The 24,193-nt window shown below is 46.3% G+C and overlaps 1 protein-coding gene across 8 annotated transcripts in view; it reads right to left on the reverse strand.

Annotated features, from left to right (window-relative positions):
- Positions 1-4,510: 4,510 nt before the first annotated feature.
- The window catches only part of CD300A (CD300a molecule), a 35,997-nt gene continuing 16,314 nt past the window's right edge, over positions 4,511-24,193 (reverse strand). For 3 of the 8 annotated variants that reach the window (XM_053893392.1, XM_053893390.1, XM_053893391.1), the window contains 4 exons: positions 22,474-22,568; positions 18,561-18,598; positions 17,991-18,098; positions 16,248-16,774 (listed from right to left, as the gene is read on the reverse strand). In XM_053893392.1, coding sequence (XP_053749367.1) covers positions 16,517-16,774; positions 17,991-18,098; positions 18,561-18,598; positions 22,474-22,568 — 499 coding nt within the window. In that variant the 3' untranslated portion in view covers positions 16,248-16,516. Of the gene's footprint in view, positions 5,035-16,247; positions 17,157-17,407; positions 17,621-17,990; positions 18,099-18,560; positions 18,599-22,473; positions 22,569-24,193 lie in introns of those variants that run through there. The other 5 variants (XM_053893395.1, XR_008418908.1, XM_053893393.1 and 2 more) reach the window with 5 other exon arrangements.

Genomic DNA, 24,193 nt, shown 5'->3' on the forward strand with positions numbered 1-24,193 from the left:
GACTCTTGATTTCAGCTCAAATTATGATCTCAATGTTTGTGGAATTGAGCCCCACATTGGGCTCTGTGCTGACAGCATGGAACCTGCTTGGGATTCTCTCTCTCCCTCTCTCTCTGTCCCTCCCCTGCTTGTGCTCTCTATCTCTCAAAATGAATAAATAAACATTTAAAAAAATAAAATTCAGAACAAGAAAAGACCCCGCATAACCAAAGCCATCTTGAAAAAGAAAACCAAAGCAGGAGGCATCGCAATCCCGGACTTCAAGCTGTATTACAAAGCTGTAATCATCAAGACAGTATGGTACTGGCACAAAAACAGACACTCAGATCAATGGAACAGATTACAGAACCCAGAAATTGACCCACAAATGTATGGCCAACTGATCTTTGACAAAACAGGAAAGGATATCCAATGGAATGAAGACAGTCTCTTCAGCAAATGGTGCTGGGAAAACTGGATGGCAACATGCAGAAAAATGAACCTGGGCCACTTTCTTATACCGTCCACAAAATTAACTCAAAATGGATGAAAGACCTAATGTAAGACAGGAAGCCATCAAAATCCTAGAGGAGAAAGCAGGCAAAAACCTCTTTGACCTCAGCCACAGCAACTTCTTATTCAACACGTCTCCAGAGTCAAGGGAAACAAAAGCAAAACTGAACTATTGGAACCTCATCAAAATAAAACTCTTCTGCACAGCGAAGGAAACAATCAGCAAAACTAAAAGGCAACCAACAGAATGTGAGATGATATTTGCAAATGACATATCAGATAAAAGGTTAGTCTCCAAAATCTATAAAGAACTTATCAAACTCAACACCCAAAAACCAAATAATCCAGTGAAGAAAGGGGCAAAAGACACGAATAGACACTTCTCCAAAGAAGACATCCAGATGGCCAACCGACACATGAAACAATGCTCAACATCACTCATCATCAGGGAAATACAAATCAAAACCACAATGAGATACCACCTCACACCTGTCAGAATGGCTAACATTAACAACTCAGGCAACAACGGACGTTGGCAAGGATGTGGAGAAAGAGGATCTCTTTTGCCCTGCTGGTGGGAATGCAAACTGGTATAGCCACTCTGGAAAGCAGTATGGAGGTTCCTCAAAAAACTAAAAATAGAACTACCCTACGACCCAGCAATTGCACTATTAGGCATTTATCCACGGGATACAGGTGTGCTGTTTCAAAGGGACACATGCACCCCCATGTTTATAGCAGCACTATCAACAATAGTCAAAGAACAGAAAGAGCCCAAATGTCCATCAATGGATGAATGAATAAAGAAGATGTGGTATATATATATATATATATATATATATATACACACACAATGGAGTATTACTCAGCAATCAAAATGAAATCTTGCCATTTACAACTATGTGGATGGAACTGGAGGGTATTATGCTAAGTGAAATTAGTCAGTCAGTGAAAGACAAATATATGACTTCACTCATATGAAGAATTTAAGATACAAGACAGATGAACATAAGGGAAGGGAAGCAAAAATAATATAAAAACAGGGAGGGGAACAAAACAGAAGAGACTCTTAAATATAGAGACCAAACAGAGGGTTGCTGGAGGAGTTTTGGGAGGGGGGATGGGCTAAATGCGTAAGGGATATTAAGGAATCTACTCCTGAAATCATTGATGCACTATATGCTAACTAACTTGGGTGTAAATTAAATAATTAACTAATTAAAGAATAAAGAAATAAAATAAAATTCACATTTTAGGTGAATCCCACATAAAAAAAGACACAAAAATCTATAATTTTTTAAAGCAGCTCAGTGGTTGCCAGAGACTGAAGGTGGGGTGTGGACTGACTGCAAAAGGGCACGAGGGAACTTTCCAGAGTGATGGAAGATTTCCACCTTATGAGCGTGGTAGTAGTTTCACAGTTATATCCATTTACTAAAACTTGTCCAACTGTGTACTTACAGCTATGGATTTTCATTTTACTATAAATTACACGTCAATGAAGCTTTTTAAAAAAAGTTCTCAAATGGAAGCACCTGGGTGGCTCAGTTGGTTAAGTGTCCAACTCTTGATCTCAGCTCAGGTCATGATCTCGAAGTCCGTGATTTCAAGCCCTCCATCAGGATCTGCGCTGCCATGAGGAGCCTGCTTGGGGTTCTCTGTCTTCTTCTCTCTGCCCCTCCCTGCTCATATTCTCTCTCTCCCTCTCTCAAAAAGAAATAAGCATTAAAAAAAATTGCCTCCCAACATCATTGTCAAATGTTCTCTGAGGGCAAAATCCTCCTGGTGGAGAACCACTGGAGCAGGCGCATAGTAGATCTTCCGTTCTGGCTTCTGTACCTCATAGCCTCACTTGTGTGTCATCTGCTGGTCTCTGCCTGCCTTCTGGGGGACCTGTCCAGATCACAATGTCCCCTTCGGTCACAAATCTGCTGTTCAGCATGATCGTTATGGGTTTTTTTTTTAAAATTAATTAATTTATTTATTTTTTAATGTTTTACTTATTCTTAGAGAGAGACAGACAGGGCATGAGCAGGTGAGGGACTGAGTGAGAGGGACACAGAATCCGAAGCAGGCTCCAGGCTCTGAACTGTCAGCACAGAGCTCCACATGGGGCTCGAACCCACAAGCCCTGAGATCATGACCTGAGCCAAAGTTGGATGCCTAACCGAATGACCCACCCAGGCGCCCCCAGTATGTTTTTAAAAAAAATTTTTTTTGACATTTATTCATTTTTGAGAGACAGAAGACAAGCAGGGGAGAGGCAGAGAGAGAAGGAGACAGAAAATCTGAAGCAGGCTCCAGGCTCTGAGCTGTCAGCACAGAGCCGACGCGGGGCTCAAACTCACAGACCGTGAGATCATGACCTGAACTGAAGTTGGACGCTCAACCGACTGAACCACCCAGGCGTCCCTTTAATGTTTTCTTTTGTTAAGCCCATCCAACAGACTTTATATTCTTCATCAGATCATCTCAACAACAGAAGTCTCCAGAGAATTAAACCTATAGTTGGTTCTACTGACTTTTATGGTGGCTTGTTTCCTTCTGTACTCAATAATATTATAGTGGGAGCTTGCATTTGGCTAAATTTAATGTGGCCAAATGTGGATTGAGGATGGCTTCCCTCCGGGAAGTATTTATGTTTGCTTCTGCTGGGTATCATTTTAATTTAAGTTTTCCTGCTTTGGGTTTCCCTACGTGTGGGAAGGGTAAATTTGAATCCCAGCCTCATGCTTGCAATTCTCAAAGGATGCTATTCATATTATCATGATTGTTCATACCGTTTTCTCCTTGAAGCTGCAATAAAAGCAGGTTATAGTTATTATTAATTATTATTACTATTACTGTTTGAATCATTTCCCTTTGTTCACAAGCAGGTAATTCCTAATCTACTATTTTCCTGAGGACGCAGACCCTTTAGGGATTCTGGTCTTAAATGGTGTCTTAAGTACAGCCCCTCCCTTTCAGTGGCCTGAGTCTACTGTGCCCCAGACTCTGAGTTCATTCCAGAACACTGACCTCTCTGTAAGAGCACTTGGCGGGAGTAGCCACAAGCTTCCTCTCTGGTTTCACTGGTAACTATTCATTTTGGAGTTTTAGTTGCTTTGTGTGGCCTTTGGGGATGCCCTTGGAGTTGGCTGATGCAAGTTGCTTCCTACTCTTTGCATCATGGTCTCAGCATTGCCTTCATCGTGTGGCTGGTTCTCCCCCAGAGAGTGTGAAGTAAACAGTGATCACACCCAGACTCAGGGCTTCTGGGAAAGAAAATCGGGTGACCGCTCTGAGAAACCTTCCAGGAGCCCTGACCACCAGCTCTCCCATGACATCTCATTGGCCGGTTGAGACAAAGGTGACACCTTGAACCGATCACTCATTCACATGGGGAAGGGGGGGGACAGCCAGACAAGATGGTGGCTCCATCTTGGGGGAACAGAAGTTGTGTAGGAGGCCATCCAGATGTCTGCCACAGAAACCTTCCTAGAACCCACTCTATTCTCTGGCCTGTCTGGTATCTTCTTGGATCCCTGTGCCTTGGTTTATGTAAACAAGACAAACTCCCTGCTCTCACACCCACTTCTCAAGGCCTCGGGCTCTCTGTGAGCTGAGCTTTGGGAATGTGACTCTTTCCTCCTCTCCTGGGTTTCCCAAATCAGTTTCCCCCTGGGCAATAGCAACTCCCCTTTTTTGCAAACAGAAGGCTCCTCGAGGGCACAAGCTTCTCACAGCTCAAGTCTTGCCTTAGCCATCCTCTCCTGATTTTTTTTTTAAACATTTATTTATTTTTGAGAGACAGAGCGAGACAGAGCATGAGTGGGGGAGAGGCAGAGAGAGAGGGAACACAGAATCCAAAGCAAGCTCCAGGTTCTGAGCTGTCAGCACAGAGCCCGATGTGGAGCTTGAACTCGGGGGCCACAAGATCATGACCTGAGCCAAAGTCGGATGCTTAACCACCTGAGCCACCCAGGTGCCCCCTCTCTTTCCCACTTTTAAGGATAAACCCAGGTGATTGTGGCCCTGGTAACAACAACTATTAATACTTTATTCAGCTGCTAATTTCTCTCTGAAATTTTTCCAGATTTCTGAGGGAACAACTGCCCTTTCAGTGCTAAGGCCCTTTAAGCTAGCTCAGCTCTCCTCCATGTTCCCAGGAAGGATATGTCCTCAGGGCATCCTCACCTGACATCAGCAGAAGAAAGATGGGGCATTGCTGGTGTGGGCCTGGGAGCAGGAAGAATCCGAAATTCTACGAGGCACAGACCAGAGTCCCCAGTTAGGAGGTCCCCAGTATATGGTGGTAGAGTTTAGTCTGATCCTTTGTCAGAGATACCTAATTGAGCCTCAGTGACATCCCTGCTCATCTACTGGTGATTATCCCTTCAGACAGAGCAGCCAGAGACGGCACAAGATGTCATCTGACATCTGGCCCTCAAGTTTATGCAGGAAGTGGAGGACTTTTGGATGTGTCTTCCGATGTCTCATTTGGTGATGTGCACCTGCTGTGAGCCCTTGGTGTGCTGTGATTTGCTCCCCGCTCCAACCAACCTTGGGAAAAAACAAACAAACATAGATTATATTACCAGGATAATAAAGAACTGACAGTCCCTGCCCATGTTGGTAACACAGAGGCTACCGCAGAATCATATGGGTCTCCACCACCCACCATTTGATATCATGTTCCAAAGATAAGATGAACACCAGTGAAACCGATCCTGATAAAGCAAATATGGGAAGGGGAAAAAAATCCCTCGCTAACCAGAACCTAATTTTCAAACAGGAAACGGGGGCAGAATGGTCGTCTTAGAGACTTTTATTTAGGGCACAAAGAGAGACAATGACAGCCTTGGAGAGGAAGGGTGGCTGGCCACAGGCAGAAGTGGTAGTGCAATAAAGAAGCTTGCCACACGTAGAACGTCCGATGCATTCTCCTTCTTAAGTCACCAAGACAAAGCTCATGGCCACGTTTCCAAAACTCGACCCAGCTCTGTACATTTCTGGCACCGTTACCTTTTTTAATACATGAAATTAAGACGCAGCTGGAGGGGTGGAAGGAGAAGGTAGATGGAAAGGGATCTGGGCTGGGAGCTGGGTAATTAGCAACCAGACCAATATGATAGCCCCAAGCCGCATGTGGCTACTGAGCATGTGACGGTGTGGCCGGTGGGCACTGAGATGCACCGTAAGCATCAAATACACACCTGGTGTTGAAGATTTATTATGAAAAACCAATTTTTAGTATCTCCATATCATCAAATGATAATATTTTGAGTGTACTAGGTTAAATCAAATGTACTACTGAAATTAATTTCACCTTTTTAAAAAGTTTTTTTTTAACGTGGCTCCTAGGAAATTTAAAATTACACATGTGGCTCCCATTAGAGTTCTACTGGACATTGCTGGGGGTAAGGTCCCCATGAGGTTGGGATTTGCTGCCTTTTATACATCAGGAGAAGCAGGAACTGGAGAGGAAGGATTCTGAGCCTTCCCCAGCACTTCTCGGGGAATTATCCGGGGAAGGGGGTGCTTCTTGATGGCAGGAGGAGGGGACATGAGGCTAGAGGGACAGGTTTGGGTCAGAGTTCATCCCACTAAAAAGATGATGATCTGAGAATAAAATCAGGATGGGTACTGTACAAATTTTCTAGTTTTTCCTCTCTGGGTAAATCTCTTTCTTGAATGCCATTAGACTCAAAAAGAATAATAATTTTTAAACACTAATTTTTAAAATAATAATTTTTTAAAAAGGAACAAATAACTCTGCCTTGGATTGCACATCAGTTAATAAGGCTGAGTTCATCAAGCACCCCGAGAAAGCCTGGGGCGGGGGTGATCATATCAAGACAGACACCCCCAGTCCTGGGTAATGGGAGCCAAAGAGCGCTATAGTGAGGTCAGGACATGTGGATCCTGGTCCTTGTGCTGATGTGACTGTCTCCTTGATCTCCCTCCTCCTTTCCTCCCAATGTCCCATGTACAGTGAGGGCATAGATGTGATGGCTTCTGACAGACTTTTCATCTTAAATTTCTAGAACTCCTGATTCCTCTTTCTGCACATCAGGCACCAACAAATGTTTGTTATTGGTAGCAATGAGTGGAAGGAGGAAGAGGAAAGCTATGAATCAGGAACTTTGTTTGTTTCAGTTACTTCCACATTCCCTGGGTGCGGGCAGCCCCTGGTACCTAAAACAGTTAGTAAATAGATGCTAAATAAGGATAAGGGAATGGGGAAATGACAGAAAATGGGGTGCCTGTTTGTACGAGGGCGGTCTGACTCTGAGAAGGACGAGGTGATTTATTAAGATTTTTATTTAAATTCCAGTTCGTTGGGGTGCCTGGGTGGCTCAGTCGGTTGAGCGTCCGACTTCAGCTCAGGTCATGATCTCGCGGTTCGTGGGTTCGAGCCCCGCGTCGGACTCTGTGCTGACAGCTCAGAGCCTGGAGCCTGCTTTGGAGTCTGTGTCTCCTTCTCTCTCTGCCCCTCCCCTGCTCATGCTTTGTCTCACTCTGTTTCTCAAAAATAAATAAATGTAAAAAAAAAATTTTTTTTAAATAAATAAATAAATTCCAGTTAGTTAACATTCAGTGTCGTATTAGTTTCACGTGATTCACCACTTTCTTACATCACCCGGTGCTCATCGCAAGTGAGCTCCTTAATCCCCATTGCCTGTTCCACCCACTCACCACCCACCTCCCCTCTGGTACCCACCAGTTCCTTCTCTATAATTAAGAGTCTGGTTTTGGGGGGCACCTGGGTGACTCAGTCAGTTAAGTGTCTGACTTTGGCTCAGGTCATGATCTCCCCATTCATAAGTTCGAGCCCCACACCAGGCTGTCTGCTGTTAGTACAGACCCCACTTCAGACACTCTGTTCCCCTCTCTGCTCCTCTCCCACTCATGCTCGCTCTCAAAAATAAACATTAAAAAAAAAGTCTGTTTCCTGGTGAGAAGGGCAAGGTAATTTAAATTATATCTCAGCGCTGGGGAGACTGAGAGAGGAAGTTTAGAAAGACACATAGAATGTTTTCCAGGACCGACGGATGAGTGTCATGATTTGACTTAACCTTGATAAGCCAAACCAACCCTCTAAACCAGAGGCTGTCAACCAGGGACAATTTTGCCCCCTAGGGGACATACTCCATTTGTATGCAGTGTCCAGAACAGGTCAGTCTATAAAGACAGAAGGTAAATTAGTGGCTGCCAGGGATGAGGGAAGGAAAAGTGGGGTTCATGGGTACAGAGTTTGTTTGTTTGTTGTTTGGGAATAAAAAAATGTTCTGAAATTAGATAGTGGTAGTGGTTGTACAACTTTGTATGTATGCTGAGAACCACTGATTTGTATACTTTCAAAGGGTGAATTTATAGAATGTGAACTGGATCTTCAAAAGCAATCACTCAACAACATTGAATAGTGCCAAGTTTGAGAGACTCTAATCTAGACAAAAATGGGAAGCCAATAGTAGGTTATCTGGTGATGGGACCCAGAGGAAGGGAGAGACCAAGGGGGCCATTGGAAACCAGCCTGGCTGTGGAAGGGGAGCCCCCAGTGCAGGGACACCTGCTCTCACCCATGTTCCCGACCTACCTTCTGCCCACTCAGGCGACCTGCCAGTGAGCTGACATCAGAAAAATGGGGAAGGGCATGAAGGCATTCAGATCCCTGGGAAGGAATGTTCCCCAGATAAGTCCCTTGGGTTGAGTATCATAAAGCTGAGCCTTTCCACTTGCCTGGATGGAGTCTGGGTTCTAGATTTGCAAGCCTGAGGACCAGACTCGGGCAAATTCACCAGAGTGATGTTTCTGGAAAAGACTGTTAAGGACACCAAGCCCTCATGCTACTCACACACCTTCTCCTTTCCTCCCACCGCTGTGACCCCCCTGCATGTTAAATGGCTGTGCTGTGCCTGAAATTCACAAGGAAGGAGAAGCGCCTACAAGAAGGATTCAGAAAGAATCCATGGACAGGTGGTCAGGGGAGGGAGGGGAAGTGACATCACAGGTCGCCACTAACATTGGGTAATGTGAGTACACGCACAGCGTTGACAGCTGGCACGCCTCAATCAATGCCCATCCCACTGTCCCTCCTGCAGCTGTAGCTAGTGGGTAAGGCTAGTCTCAAACCCACTTGGCTGGTGAAGGAAGTCAGCTTGAAGAAGGTGACTCAGGCCTATTTGGAGCCTGGTCCTGAATCCAGGCTCCGTACAGTGTAGACTAGGGTGCGCCCCTTCACTTCCCCAGACCTCAGTTTTCACATCTGTGGAATGGGTGACGTCTGACCCCCTCCATCCCTTCCAGCCAGACTTCTCATCAGTCTGAGCCAGGACAGGATACCTGTTTCCAGACACCTGGCCAGGCCTCTCCAATGATTGACTGGGCTGTGATTTTTATTATCTGTCCACCCCCTACTAGGGAACAAGGTAGAGAAGGAAAGGACACCATGTACCTTCTTCACTGCTTTCTCTCTGGTGCGAAATACAGGATGCCCTCCACCCCTGCACATAATAGGTGTTCAATAAATATTTATTAAATGAATGAAAACAATGCAACCATATATAAAAGAATGAGGTAGGGGCACCTGGGTGGCTCATTTGGTTAAGTTTTCCAACTCCTGATTTCAGCTCAGGTCATGATCTCACGGTTCATGAGATCAAGGCCCGAGTCAGGCTCTGTGCTGACAGTGTAGAGCCTGCTTGGGATTCTCTCTCTCGTTCTTTCTTGAGCCTGCTTGGGATTTTCTTTCTTTCTTTCTTTCTTTCTTTCTTTCTTTCTTTCTTTCTTTTTCTTTCTTTCTTTCTTTCTTTCTTTCTTTCTTTCTTTCTGCCTCTCCCATGCTTGCTCTCTCTCAAAAAACAAACAAATAAAAATTAAAAACAAAAAAGAATGAGGGGCACTTGTGTGGCTCAGTGGTTGAGCGTCTGACTTCGGCTCAGGTCATGATCTCACAGTTTGTGAGTTCGAGCCCCAAGTCAGGCTCTGTGCTGACAGCTCAGAGCCTAGAGACTACTTCGAATTCCGTGTCTCCCTCTCTCTCTACTCCTCCCCAGCTCATGCTCTGTCTCTCTCTCTCTCTCCTTCAAAAATAAATTTAAAAAATTTTTTAAAGTTAAAAAAAAAAACAGAATGAGGTAGATTTATACATGCTAGTGTGGAAAGGTCACCCACATATATACAGTGAAAATAGTGATCTTTTCAGAAAGAAATACTTTTAACATAATAATAAATTTACTGAAGGCTATGTAATAAATAGAAAACAAGGGTTACTTTCATGGAAGATTAGTATACTGGAGCCTGGGAAGGACAAAGAGGACTTTTCATTATATACTTTCTTGCAGTGTTAGAATTTTCTGAGCACTCTATGGACTTTTTTCTTTTACTTCACCTTTCTTTTTCCTTTCCTTCTGTATTTTTATGTTCAGAGACATTATCTGAGTATAAAATTATACGGTCTTTTCTGAATTAATGATATTTTAATTAAAAGCAATGAGATCTCAAGAGGCACCTGGGTGGCTCAGTCGGTTAAGCGTCTGACTTCAGCTTAGGTCATGATCTCACAGTTCATGAGCTCAAGCCCCACAGGGGGCTCTTTGCAGACAGTTCAGAGCTTGGAGCCTGCTTCAGATTCTGTGTCTCCTTCTCTCTCTGCCCCTTCCCCTCTCTCTCTTTCTCTCAAAAATAAATAAACATTAAAAAAAAAAAAGAAAAGCAATGCAATCTCATTTCTCTCAAATTGGCAAAAGTTTGTTTAAATAATTTTTTTAAGTAGCATTCTCAGTAGCAATGGGATATGCTAAAGCATACTCATTAAATAGCTACGTGTCTGGCTGGAACCTGGCCACCATCCGTATGATTTGTTCTAATATGTTACCATAAGACACTGGCTGTTGCAACTTGCATAAGGCAGCTGAGGTTGACCCCGTCACACTGTCACTCTGCAAACAACCAATGTGCTCTGCTGGGCTCTATTGGTGGAGAGGGATGAGTTAGGCTCCCTCTTATAATTTATTAAAAGAAATGTCACAAGGTCGGGGCGCCTGGGTGGCTCAGTCAGTTAAGCATCACTAAAGCTCAGGTCATGATCTCACGGCTCCTGGGTTTCAGTTCCCAGATGGGGCTTTGTGCTGACAGCCTGCTTTGCATTCTCTGTCTCACTCTCTCTCTCTCTGCCCCTCCCCCACTCATGCAGGTGTCACATGGGCCTTATAGACTTACTTAACAATTACTATAAAGATGAAGGAAGGAAGGAAGGAAGGAAGGAAGGAAGGAAGGAAGGAAGGAAAAAGAGAAAGAGGGAGAAGAAGGGAGGAATTCACACATCTGGAGAGCAGGTTTAGGTTCAAGGCCTCTGCTTGGTGCATCACAGACTCTGTCAACAATCCTGAAAGTATTCCTTTTCCGCTTTCCTTCCCAGACACATGGAGCCCAGGATTTGCCCTTGGCCTGGGTGTTAGGATGTGTTGTGGTTCATTTGCCCCAGGTGGCTCAGATTTGCATGTAAGGCAAAGGGGAGTCCAAAGGGTCAAGTTGAAAGTTGCTGAGGACTAGCAAGCCATAAATCGAAGGAATGGCAACAAAGAAGTCTCAGCAGTGAGAATCCAGGAGGGGGTGTCTGGAAAGAGTCTCAGAGGCAAAAAACAGCACAGAGGATTGGGGTGGGGGTGTGGGGGAGTGGCGAGAGCCTTTATAAAGAGCTTGCTTCTGACCAGCCTGGCGAGGGAGAAAAGCACCAGAGGAGAACTAGGCCATCCTTGGTTATGGCTGAGCCAACAGACTGGGGTGGCCTTGAATGCCAACCCCAGAATGTGGAGCTGGTAAGGGCAGATGTTGGATTTAACACCTGTTCTGTCTGACCCCAAATCCGCCACACCGGCTACAGGTGGGGCGACTGCCCTTCCCTCTGACATGCTGAGGTCAGGGTGGGAAGAATTCAGGAATTGAGAAGAGGCAATTGGGTGCTAAATAAGGGAGCTCAAGTTTGGGGAGGAATGGAATTTTCAGCACAATGACATCCACGGGGTGGATGGTTAGGGGAACTGCAAAGCAAGCAGGAGTCTTCCTGTCCTTACCCTGTTTCAGGCCCTTCCCCTGCTCAGCCGCACTGACCTGGAAAACCCAGAATTCCCTCCACATCGGCCTACCAGCTGGAGCAAACACGCCCCGCTTGGAATCCAAGATGTGTGATTCCAGACGCAGCCACAAGGTGGAGACATACAGCTGTCCAATCCCTCTGTCTAGCTCCAAGGCCAGCTGCACTAAGGGGTTCACCCAAACAGCCGACTTGTTGGGCTGTAAGGTTTAAAAACAAACAAACATAGTCTTGAAATCATTTTCTAAGCCCGGGTCATCTTTCGAAAAGACTCGGGCTAATGTAGAAATACCTTCCACCTCCTTGGACCAGCTATGAATATATGGATACTTAACCTAATGTTTTTCATCCTGCAAATGTTTATCAGGCTGGCAGTCTGTGGAGGGGAATCTGAACTGCAGAACAAGGGCCGGGCACCATGGGGAGAGGGCGCCATCCAGCACCCCTGGACACACAGCAGGACAGAACCTGGGTGTCCCAGGCTTACTCCAATGGAAGCCATGTAAGCAGCCTACTCACTGAAGATTCTAGAAAAAAATATGTACAGATATTAACATATTGAGAAACCAAATGTGGCAAAATGTTTTCAAAAAATAAGTGAATCTGGGTAAAGGATATTAGGACTTTTGGGTACTGCTTTCACATGTTTTTTGAAATTATTTCAAAATAGAGGGTTTTAAAACACTAAGAATCCAGGAGCCCTGGATGCAAGATTCAGACTTTCTTTTTTTTTTTTTAATATTTATTTATTTATTTTGAGAGAGAGAGCATGAGCAGGGGAGGGTCAGAGAGAAAGGGAGAGAGAGAATCCCAAGCTGGCTCCAGGCTCCGAGCCATCAGCACAGAGCCTGACGCAGGGCTCGAACTCACAAAGTTGAAGTCAGATGCTCAACCGACTGAGCCATCCAGGTGCCCCTAAATCTTGATAGATTAAAAAAAAAATAGATATCATATGAAGTATTTTCTCTAACCACAACAGGGTAAAGCTAGAAATCAATAACAGAAGTAAAACTAGAAAATTCACAAATTTGTGGGAAACTAAACAGTCTCACACAACCAGTGGATCAAAGGAGGAATTACAAAATACTCAAAGCTGAATGACAATAAAAACACAACACACCAAATGTGGAATGTAGCAAAAGCAGTGCTAAGGTGGGGACTTATAGCTGGAAGGGCTTATGTTAAAAAATGAGAAAGATCTCTGGAAGATCTCTGGAGCGCCTGGGTGGCTCAGTCGGTTGGGCTTCCGACTCTTGATTTCAGCTCAGGTAGTGATCTCACAGTTGTGGGTCCAAGCCCTGCATCGGGCTTTGCCCTGAAAACGTGAAGCCTGCTTGGGATACTCTGTCTCCCTCTTTCTCTGCCTCTCCCTCTCTCCCTCTCTCCCTCCCTCCCTCTCTCTCTCAAAATAAATAAGTAAACTTACAAAAAAATTGTTTTAAATGAGAAAGATCTCAAATAAAAACCCTAACTTTACAACTTAGACAACTAAAGAAAAAAATAGAACAAAATAAACAAAATCTACCAGAAGGTTGGAAATAATGAAGATTAGAGCGTAGATAAACAAAATAGAGAATACAAAAAAAAAAAATAGAGAAAAATCAATGAAGCCAAACTTGTTTCTTCAAAAGATCAACAAAATTGACAAAACTTTACCTAGATGGACTTAAAAACAAACAAACAAACAAACAAAACAACAACAACAACAACAAAAAACCCAGAAAACTGAAATACCAAAATCAGAAGTGAAAGTTGAAGCATTGCTACTGACTTCACAGGAACAAAAAGATTCATCAGATTGCTACAGTTGTTCAACCGTACACCAACAAAATGGATAACCTAGGTGAAATGGGCAAATTCCTAGACTGAATCAAGACTGAATCAAGAATAAAGACTATGGAGGAGCACCTGGGTGGCTCAGTGGGTTAAGCGTCTGACTCTTGACTTCAACTCAAGTCATGATCTCACAGTTCATGGGATCGAGCCCTGTGTCAGGCTCTGCACTGACAGTGTGGAGCTTCCTTAAGATTCTTTCTCTCCTTCTCTCTCTGGCCCTCCCCTGCTTGCACTGTCTCTCTCTCTCTCTCTCTCAAAATAAAGATACATTTAAAGAAAAAAATGAACAAAGAGAAAGACTGAACAGAGCAATAACAAATAAGGAGACTGAATCAGTAATCAAAAATATCCTGACAAGGAGCACCTGAGTGGCTCAGTCGGTTAAGCATCTGACTCCTGACTTCAGCCCAGGTCATGATCTCAAGGTTTGTGAGTTTGAGCCCCACATCAGGCTCTGTGCTGACAGTGTGGAGCCTGCTTGGGATTCTTGCTCTCCTATGTCTGTCCCCCTCTCAAAATAAATAAATAAACTTAGAGAGAGACAGAGACAGAGAGAAAATGAAATACTTAAAAATATATATTCTGAAGAGAAAAGCCCAGAACCAGATGGCTTCTCAGATTAATTCTATTAAACATTTAAAGAAAAACAAATACCAATCCCTCCTATACTCTTCTAAAAACCAGAAAAAGAAGCAACATTTCCAGACTCATTGTATGAGGCCAGAATCATCCTGATAGCAAAGCCGGAAAAGACACTGCAAGAAAACAAAACTAAAGCCCAATATTCCTGTGAACATTGATGCCAAATCCTCAACAAAATACTATCAACTGAATTCAACAAAATATTAAAAGGGTTATGCACCATGACCAAGTGGGACTTATTTTTGGAATGTAAAGATGGTTCAACATAAAAATTGATCAATGCAACACACCATATTACCAGAATGAAGAAAGAAAAAAAAACATGATCAGTTCAATGGATGCAGGAAAATCATTTGGCTAAATCCAACACCTTCTCATTATCAAAATATTCAACTAAGAATAGAAGCAAACTATCTCAACATGATAAAAGCCATGTATGAAAAATCCACAGTGAACATCATATTCAACTGTGAAAGACTGAAAGCTTTTCCCCTAAGATTGCAAACAAGGCAAGGCTGCCTACCTGTGCTTCTTCTATTCAACATAACACTGGAAGTTCTAGCTTAGCAATTAGCCAAGAATAATAAATAAAAGGCATCAAAATTGGAAATGAAGAAGTAAAAAAAAAAGAAAAAAGAAAAGGAAAGGAAGAATTAAAATTATCTCTGTTTGCAGATGATATGATCTTACATGTAGAAAACCCTAAAGACTCTACCAAAAACAAAAAGTTAGAACTAATAAATGAATTCAACAATGTAGGAAGATACAAAGCCAACACACAAAAAATAAGTCATATTTCTATACGTTAACAATGAACAATCTGAAAAGAAAATTATGAAAACAATTCCACTGACAAGAAAATCGAAAGGAGTAAAATACTTCCTGAAACCAATATTACACCATATGCTAACTAACTAGAATTTAAATAAAAATTTGGAAGAAAAAAAACAAACAAAAAAAAGTAAAATACATAGGAATTAATTTGACCAAGAGGTGTAAGGCTTGTACAATGACAACTACAAAACATTGCTGAAAGAAATTAAAGAAGACACAAATGAAAAGACATCCCATGTTCATGGATTGGAAGGCTTGATATCATTAAGATACATCCCTATCAAAATTCCAATGACATTTTTTTGCAGAAATAGAAAAACCCATCCTACAATTTATACTGAATCTTGTGGGATCTTGAGGGAATAGACAAAACAATCTTGAAAAAGAGGATCTGGAGGACCCACGTTTCTGGCTCCAAAACTTGCTACAAAGCCACAGTAATTAAAAGACAGTGATGCTGACATGAAGTCAGGCATAGATACCAATGGAGTAAAAAGAGTCAGAAATAAACCCTCACATGTGTGGTCAAATGCTTTTCAACAAGAGAGTGAAGGCCATTCAATGGGGAAAGGACAGTCTTTTCAAGCAACAGTGCTGGAAAAAACAGGATACCCACGTGGAAAAGAATTAAATTGGCCCTTTAACTAGAAACATATACAAAAACAAACTCAAAATGGATCACAGGTCTAAATACAGGAACGAAATCTGTAAAAAAATTCTTAGAAAGAAACACAGGTCAAAAGCTTCACAACATTCAATTCAGCATTCAACTCATGATAGGACATGATGAAAATTTTAAAGTTTTGTGCATCAAAGACACTACCAACAGAGTAAAAAGGCAACATACAGAATGAGAGAAAATATTTGCAAATTATATATCTGATAAGGGATTAATATCCAGAATATATAGACAACTAACATTCTACCAAAAAACCCAATTCAAACATGGGTAAAGGAGTTGAATAGATATTTCACCAAAGAAGATATACAAATGGCCACCAAGCATGTGGCAAGTTGCTCAGCATCACGAATTGCTAGGGAAACATAAATCAAAATTACAGTGAGATACCACCTCACCACCATTAGGACGCTGCTGTCAAAACAAACAGGGGCACCTGGGTGGCTCAGTCAGTTAAGTGTCCGACTTCAGCTCAGGTCATGATCTCGCGGTTTGTGGGTTCGAGCCCTGCGTCGGGCTCTGTGCGGACAGCTCGGAGCCTGGAGCCTGCTTCGGATTCTGTGTCTCCCTCCCTCTCTGCCCCTCCCCCACTTGCACTGTCTCTCTCCCTCTCTCTCAAAAATAAATAAAACATTCACAGTTAAACTAACCAAAAAGAAAAAAAGAAAAAGAACCAAAACAAAAAACGAGTTTCAAAGAGATATTTATACACTATGTTCCTAACAACATACTCACAATAGCTAAAACACAGAAACAAACCAAGTGTCCATCAGCGGATAAAAAGATAAGCAGAGTGCGATATACACTTACAGTGGAATACTATTCAGCCTTCAAAAGGAAGGAGCTTTCTTTAATAGAGAATTGCAGACACATAGCACGCATTGCTTAAATAACTTTTTTCTCCTCTCTCAAGAGATTTTGCACTTTATTGATATGTCTTAATATTAAAAATAAAGTCATCCAAGAGTCCAGAGAAATGTGCCACTGGCTCTGGAGCCATGGGCACTCAGGGTCCTTGTCTCTGAAACCAGGGAGACTCGATCATCAGGGCCTTTGCCTTCTCCCAGTCTCTCTGCCAGTGCTCCCCATGCCGTGGCAATCCCACACACTTTCACAGAGCTGTGATTTATAAAGGTATTCAGAGGTACCATCCTACATGGGTCACATCTTTTCCTGGAGCCACACAGGACTGAGCCTCTGCGCTCCACACACAGCTGGAATGAAACAAACAGGAAGGATGTGCCAGGAGCTGGGTAGGGGGGGTGGAGGGTTCTCTACAGGTCCTGCTCCTCCCCAATCAAGCCGGCCAGGCTGATGGCACAAAAGCGACAGCCTGAGGGGAGCCCAGTTGCCTTGCTGGTGACCGCTGAGAGGAGCAGACTGAGGGGGACATGGGTGAGGGTTCAGGGGGCCTGTGGCCCACAGAGACCTCCAGATGGTGGGGCCAGAGACACAGGCTTAGGTCTTCTTAATCACGCTGTACTCTGGCTCCTGTTCCAGGGTCCTCCGGGAGGGAATCCTGTTGGCCTTAGAATCCTGACTCTTGGGGTCAAATACCACCAAAGAGTAGTGAAGTTCTTCCAGAGAAGCCTTCTTCTGCAGAGAGAGAGACTGGAGGCTCAGGGAGAGGCAGGGGAAGCACTGGTCCCCAGCTCAGGATGAAGACAAGGGACACCTGAGGGGACCCTGAGGGGCTCCATGGCGGTGGGTCCAGGCTTCCCCACTGTCCTGCCCCACCCTTGCTTCACCCCCACCTGTTCAAACACAGCACAAAGTCCCAGGCATGAGACCTGGAGACGGGGCAGGGGGGGTGGGGTGCCTGGATCGACTTTGAGATCATTAATCACCAAGTTAGAAAAACAAGGATGCTGCTAGTCCCAGGGCCATATGTCTGACGCTTTTCTCCCTTCATCTTCTCCAACAACAGGGTCCCCAACCTCTCCCCGAACTCTTCCCCTAATGGGTGGGTCTTGACCCCTGCTGGAGAAGCCTCTTCCACGCTTCACTTTACAGTCACTGTGCCTAAGGGTTGGCTTGCAGGGGGGTCATTGATTAAAAACCTGAAACGTAGACTTGATGCCAAAGAGATAATGGTACCAAAACAGTGGGAAATCACAGGCTTTAACATCGGTGTGTGGTATATAGTAGGTGCATAATAAATGCTCCGCTTCACTGACTGTTGACCATCACTGGCCACCCCAACAGCCCCTTCGTCTCTGCCCCAGCCCCCAGCCACAATGGCACCAAGCTCTGGCAAGGTCTACACTTGACCTAGGTTCTGTGTGGCCCTGTGTTGGTGGGGCACAAGGTCACCAAGCCAGCCCCTCCCTTCCCTCTCTGCCTGCTGCCACCCCCCAGGGCGGTGCCTCTCACAGAGCCCAGGCCCTCCCCTCCCCCTCCTCCTGCCAGCCGCCAGGCCCTCACACTCACCACAGTGCTGTATTCTACCTCTTCCTGTCTCGGCTGCACGGGCTCTCCCTGAAGCGTCCTTGTCTGAAGCTCCAGATTAGCATAATAGAGCTCACCCTGCAGAGTATTCTGGGTGGGCAGAAGGTGTGGAGATTTGGCGGGTGTCCACGGAGCCCCTCCATAGTCCAGCTCAGAGGGACCTCTGTTCCTGCCTGCCTGCGGACATCTACCCCTTCTCTCAATGTTCTGGGTGCCCCAGCCCCAGTCTCCCCACCGTGCCTCCCCCATCCCCCACTCTGGTCCCCTCTGGGCAGTATTTGAATGCCCCCCCCCCAAGTCAGCATGGAAGGACCCTCCATCATTCCACTTTCTATGGGGGATGGGGGTGGGGACAGATTAACCAGAGCTAAATATCCAGAGACCCAACCACCAGATGTCCCAGAGATCATTCTCCCTGCTCTTGGGCAAGCACCCAACTCCATCCATCAACAATGCACTCAGACCTCCACCGGCCAGTGGGACTGTTGAAGCCCCCAATGTCCTCTGTTCTCTCCGCCAGCCACCCTGGCACACCTTCTGCCTGTGTCTTACCTGACTATGGGTCCGGAGTGGCTTTGGATTCTCACCAGCTGAAGAGAGAAGAGTTAGGAGTCTGAATCCGAGAACAAAACAGGGATAAGGATCCCCTATGATCCAGTTGGAGGAAGGACTTTCCCTAGAGACTTTGACGCTGAGGACCTGTCACTTCAGGGTAGGAATTGCAGAGAGAGCGAGTGGGTGAAGAAGGAAATGAAAAATGAATGCATGAGTGGAGGAGAGAATAAATGAACCAGCGGGAAGGCACAGGCTTGGGGAGAGTGGCCACACAAAGCTAGGTCTCGAAACAGTCACTCATAAAGAATGCTCTCAAGTGGGAGTAGACCGGAGAAGGACACCTGTTTACAAGGACCTATCCACAGGATGAAACAGTTCCAGAGATTTCTTTCACAGCATCACCAAACTGTAAACTTAAGAATGGTTAAGATGGCTGGGCATCTGGGTGGCTCAGTGGGTTCGGCGTCCGACTTCAGCTCGGGTCGTAATCTCACAGTTCGTGAGTTTGAGCCCCGCATCGGGCTCTCTGTTGACAACTCAGAGCCTGGAGCCTGCTTCGGATTCTGTGTCTCCCTCTCTCTCTGCCCCTCCCTGCTCTCTCTCTCTCTTTCTCTCTCAAAAACAAACATTAAAAAAAAATTAATGAAAAAAAACAATGGCCAAGATGGCAAATTTTACAATATGTGCTTTTTACCCAAATAAACAAATCGCAGATCCACAGGCCCTCCCCTAGACGTGTGGAACCAGAACTTCTGGGGATGGGTTCAGCAATCTGTGTTTTAAGGAGCCCTAAAAAAATTTTTTAATTAAAAATAAAAAAGGAACCGTCCTTATGGAGACCTTAGTACTGCATCAAACCATGAGAAGTCACCGGGGTCATCTGCTCTGATTCCCCTGGCTTGGGGGTCTGTCCCTCATACACAGGAGGCCCTGTGGCTCCGGGGAACCACGGTTCAGGGCACACAACCTCTGGCCTGTGGCGTCTTCAGCGTTGCTCTGCAGGAGACCTGCCTCTGAACACAGCTCTGTGCACCCCTGGCCGCTGGAACCCGGAGACCCAGGAGCGGGCCGGCAGTGGGCATTGTGCACACAGCCAGAATGCCTTTAGTGTAGCTGCACGGCCAGGCAACCCCAGAGCCCCCCGCACTAGATGCACCAGGGACAGACATTGCCCACCCCTCATAGAGCCCCAGAGTCAAAGGTGAGACACCGATATTCAGGAGACACACAGGATGCAAGTGCTAGCTGAGGGCTCTCGGTTGGCTTAACGGAACACCAACCGGGTGCTCTGAGGAGCAAACACATTCTGTTCCAAATACTGCGTGCAGGCTCCTGCCACCCTCTCTCTGTATGGGTGACCTGGTGGCTGGTGGAGAAGAGATGGGTGGACATTGCTGGGGAAGGATTGTGGCAGTGAGAAAGTTCGGCCAGAGCCAGCTGCACAGGAAGGTGGAACCCAGTCTCTCCTGGTCACGACTGTGTCCCCCAGAGCCCAGCACAGGGCCCGGTGCCACAGTAGGTGCTCCGGACGGCTGTGCTGTGTGCGTGAGCAAGGGAATGAATGAACTCATCATAAGTGGGCGGAGGGGAAGACAGGCTGTGTGTGACAGGCAGGCACCAGGCTGCAGCAGAGCAGCAAGGACAGTGTGGGGACAGGAGCTGAGACTTGCAGGGATGGGGAGGGAGTGTCAGCATCTTTGAACACAAGGCCTTTCTCCTGTGACAGAGGGTCCACGAAGCAAGGTGCAATCCCCCACACATCGTTAAACTCTGCAGTAAGAGACTTCTAGAACATTGCACAGCAGGGAAAATGATAATGGTAGGTTAAGTGCAAATATGTGTGTGTGTGCATTGTGTGTGTGTGCAGTGTGTGTGTGTGTGTGTGTGTGTGTGTGTGTGTAAGAGGGATTGTGGTAGAAGCAAGCCATAAGTAAGAAATCATATCTGCATAAATAAACATTGAGAAGCACGAGAAGGACATGCCCCAAATGTCAATGCTTGGTTTTCTCCAGGTGCTGGGAGTTTTCTTTTTTATTATATTATTATGGACAGTTTATTTCTTTCCTTGTGCTTTTGCTTATTTTTTGAATGTTCTACCATAATCTTTAAAAAAAATTTTTTTAATGTTTATTTATTTATTTTTGAGAAAGAGAGAAAGAGCACATGCGAGCAGGGGAGGGGGAGAGAGAGAGGGGGACACAGAATCCAAAGCAGGCTCCAGGCTCTGAGCTGTCAGCACAGAGCCCAATGCGGGGCTTGAACTTAAGAACTGTGAGATCGTGACCTGAGCCAAAGTCGGACACTTAATGAACTGAGCCACCCAGGCGCCCCTGTTCTCCCACAACCTTATATCCCCCTTTTTCAGAAGGGAGGTTCTTGGGGCGCCTGGGTGGCTCAGTTGGTTAAGCATCCGACTACGGCTCAGGTCACGATCTCACAGTTCGTGAGTTTGAGCCCCGCATCGGGCTCTCTGCTGTCAGCACAGAGCCTGCTCGGATCTTCTGCCCTCCTCTCTCCACCCCTCCGCTGATTGTGAGAGGGCATGTGCACTTGCTCACATTCTCTCTGTCTCTCAAAATTAATAAACATTAAAAAAAAAGAAAGGGAAGCTTTCTAGGTGAAAGGGCAGAGAGGGCTGGGACCCACGGGCCTGACGCTGAGAAAATCCCAGAGGGAGGCCTGGCCTGGGGTGAGGAGGAGGGCACTCAGAAGTGATGTGGGGGAAGCGGAGGGGGAAAGGGAAGTGGTTTTCCTTCCTTGTATCAGGCACACACGTGCTGAGGTCGACTCGTCTTCTAAAGGCCTGACCAAAGGCCTGACCCCCACGGTGGGCCCCCGCCCCGATCCCCAGGATGCACGGGCTCCGGGAGCACCCACCGCCAGTTGTGGGGCATGCACCCCTCCTCCCATAAGGCCGGGCAAGGATTCCCCTTCGAGGCAGCTGCTCATGGAGTCCAGAAGTTTTAGAGCAAAGAAGGCTCCCCCTGCAACTCGGGCAGAGACCTGCACCCCGTGGGTGACAGCTGGGCCTCCAGCCAGCAACAAGGTCACATCTGCATCCTTCTGCTCTTTTTATTGAATTCGCTCGTTTAGAGTCGACTGAGCACCTACTTCCTGAGTGCCAGACAGGGTGCTGGGGATGCCACATGTGTTCTCTCTTTGCGTCTGAGCCCAGAGGAGAGCAAGTGGGCCCCAGGATGCCCGAAGCATCTGAGATGCCCTCATGGCTCGAGATACTAAGCAATACATTAATTCAACAAAAACTGACCGGGTGCCTTCTTGAGTTCCAGTCCCTGATCTTGAAGAAGCACAGGCCGGCGGGAGACAGGCGAAGAAGCAGGCGGGGAGAGTCTGGTGTGAAAAGGGTATGAGGGTGCGTGCACACAGGTGCAGCCAGGAGGGGCCCCCAAGCTGCTTTTGGGGAGCCAGGAGAAGGTCCCAGAGGAAAGGGAGTCTGAGAGCCCCCAGGCCCACCAGGAGCAAGCCAGGGAAAGAGGGTAGCGAGAGGAGGTGCCCCCGGGGCCCAGAGCAAATGCAGAAGCACCCACTGATGTTACGGTTCCCACCATGTTACAGGAAGTTGGGAACAGCTGTCTTCGAGAGTGTGAGGGGTGGGCAGGGGCTGGGCGGGACAACACCCTCAAGAGTATGGGAGGTTCCAGAAGGGTATCAGACAGAAGAGGGTGACCGCTTCACGGACAAGCTTCCAGGGAGCCCCCTCCACGGCCTGTCTCCGCCATACCAGGGACACCTCCTCTGGGGCCTGGCCTCGAGGGTCACCCAGGACATGTGGTCCGAGGATACATTCCTGATGCTCATTCTGGGGAACAAGGACACAGAGCCTCAAAAATGAGAGGGAGGTGCTTGGGACTTGCCCACCCACCCCCCACCCAGCAGGGGGCTGACTCACCTTTGACCCGCTTGCGAACTATCCTCCAGGCCAGGAACAAGCTTCCCCCCAGCAGAAGCAGCAGAAGCACCAACAAGGAAAGGAGTACTTGGAGCCTGGGGAGGACACGGCAGTGTTGAGCAGGTGGGAGCTTGCACTCCCCCCCCCCAACCCCACTTATTTGCAATCGACAGAAAAGGTCACATTAAAAAAAAAAAAAAAGGAGAGGGGCGCCGGGGTGGCTCAATCGGTTGAGTGTCCGACTTTAGCTTAGGTCATGAGCCCCGCATCGGGCTCTGTGCTGACAGCTTGGAGCCTGTTTTGGGTTCTGTGTCTCCCTCTCTCTCTGCTCCTCCCCTGCTTGCGCTCTCTCTCTCTCTCTCTCTCTCTCAAAAATAAATAAATAAACATTTAAAAAAATGTTTTTAAAGTAGACAGTATATCAGTGTACTTAAGAACGTTCCAGGGGCACTTGGGTGGCTCAGTTGGTGGAGTATCTGACTTGCGCTCAGGTCATGACCTCACGGTTCCTGAGTTCGAGCCCCACATCCGGCTCGCTGCTGTCAGTGCAGAGCCCGCTTCGGATCCTCTGTCCCCCCTCTCTCTCTGTGGCCCCCTCAAAAATGAATAAACGTTTATTTAAAAAAAAAAAAAAAGAACCTTCCAGAAGCTCTTTATTCAGATACAAGAAAATAGAAACATACATTATTTTCCCCCTTCTTTCACACAAAGGAGGTGTGATCCAACACTATTTTTGTTACTTAGCAACACGTCTTGGACATCTCTCCACGTCTGTGAATAAAGAAGGCCCTCGCTCTTCTCCACCGCTGCCTAGTATTCCACTGCATGGACAGACCATAATTTATTTACGTCTTGCTTCTGACTGGCATGTCCCCCAGCCTTTTGCAGTTACAAACATTGCCACAAAAAAAAAAAAATCACCTTGTGGCTCTGCCATTTCGCATACGAACAAGCCACAGCAGAGGTCGTGGGAAGCTGACTTCAGGTCCCTCGCTTGCCAGCCTCTTCTTTCCTGTCTAGCTTGCATTCATAATGTTCTAGTCTTTTTCTTTTTTAAAAAAAAATGTGTATTTACTTTTGAAGGAGAGAGAGAGAGTGTGTGAGCAGGGGAGGGGCAGAGAGAGAGGGAGACACAGGATCGGAAGCAGGCTCCAGGCTCCGAGCTGTCAGCACAGAGCCCAATGCGGGGCTCAAACCCATGAGCGGTGAAATCGTGACCTGAGCCAAAGTTGGACACTCAATGGACTGAGCCACCCAGACACCCCATGTCTTTTTCTTTTTTTTTTTTTTTTAATTTTTTTTTTTAACGTTTATTTATTTTTGAGACAGAGAGAGACAGAGCATGAACGGGGGAGGGGCAGAGAGAGGGAGACACAGAATCTAAAACAGGCTCCAGGCTCTGAGCCATCAGCCCAGAGCCTGACGCGGGGCTCGAACTCACGGACCGTGAGATCGTGACCTGAGCTGAAGTCGGACGCTTAACCGACTGAGCCACCCAGGCGCCCCACCCCATGTCTTTTTCTTAAAGATGTAAGTCCCCCCCCCACACACCAAACTGCAGAGGCTCCAGGCCTTACAAAACCTAGTTCTGCCTCCTGTGTGTGTATCTGCAGTCGGTTCTGGAAGTGGTGTGTTTAGGACCTGAATTTCACCTTGCCTGATGTTAAGACAGTCACTTGGGTTGATGGAAGGCCTGTGGAAGTGTTTTGGGGGGTCATAG

This window comes from Panthera pardus, unplaced genomic scaffold, assembly GCF_024362965.1.
Source record: "Panthera pardus isolate Hobbes unplaced genomic scaffold, ASM2436296v1 HiC_scaffold_3, whole genome shotgun sequence".
In the NCBI taxonomy this organism is placed as follows: Eukaryota; Metazoa; Chordata; class Mammalia; order Carnivora; family Felidae; genus Panthera; species Panthera pardus.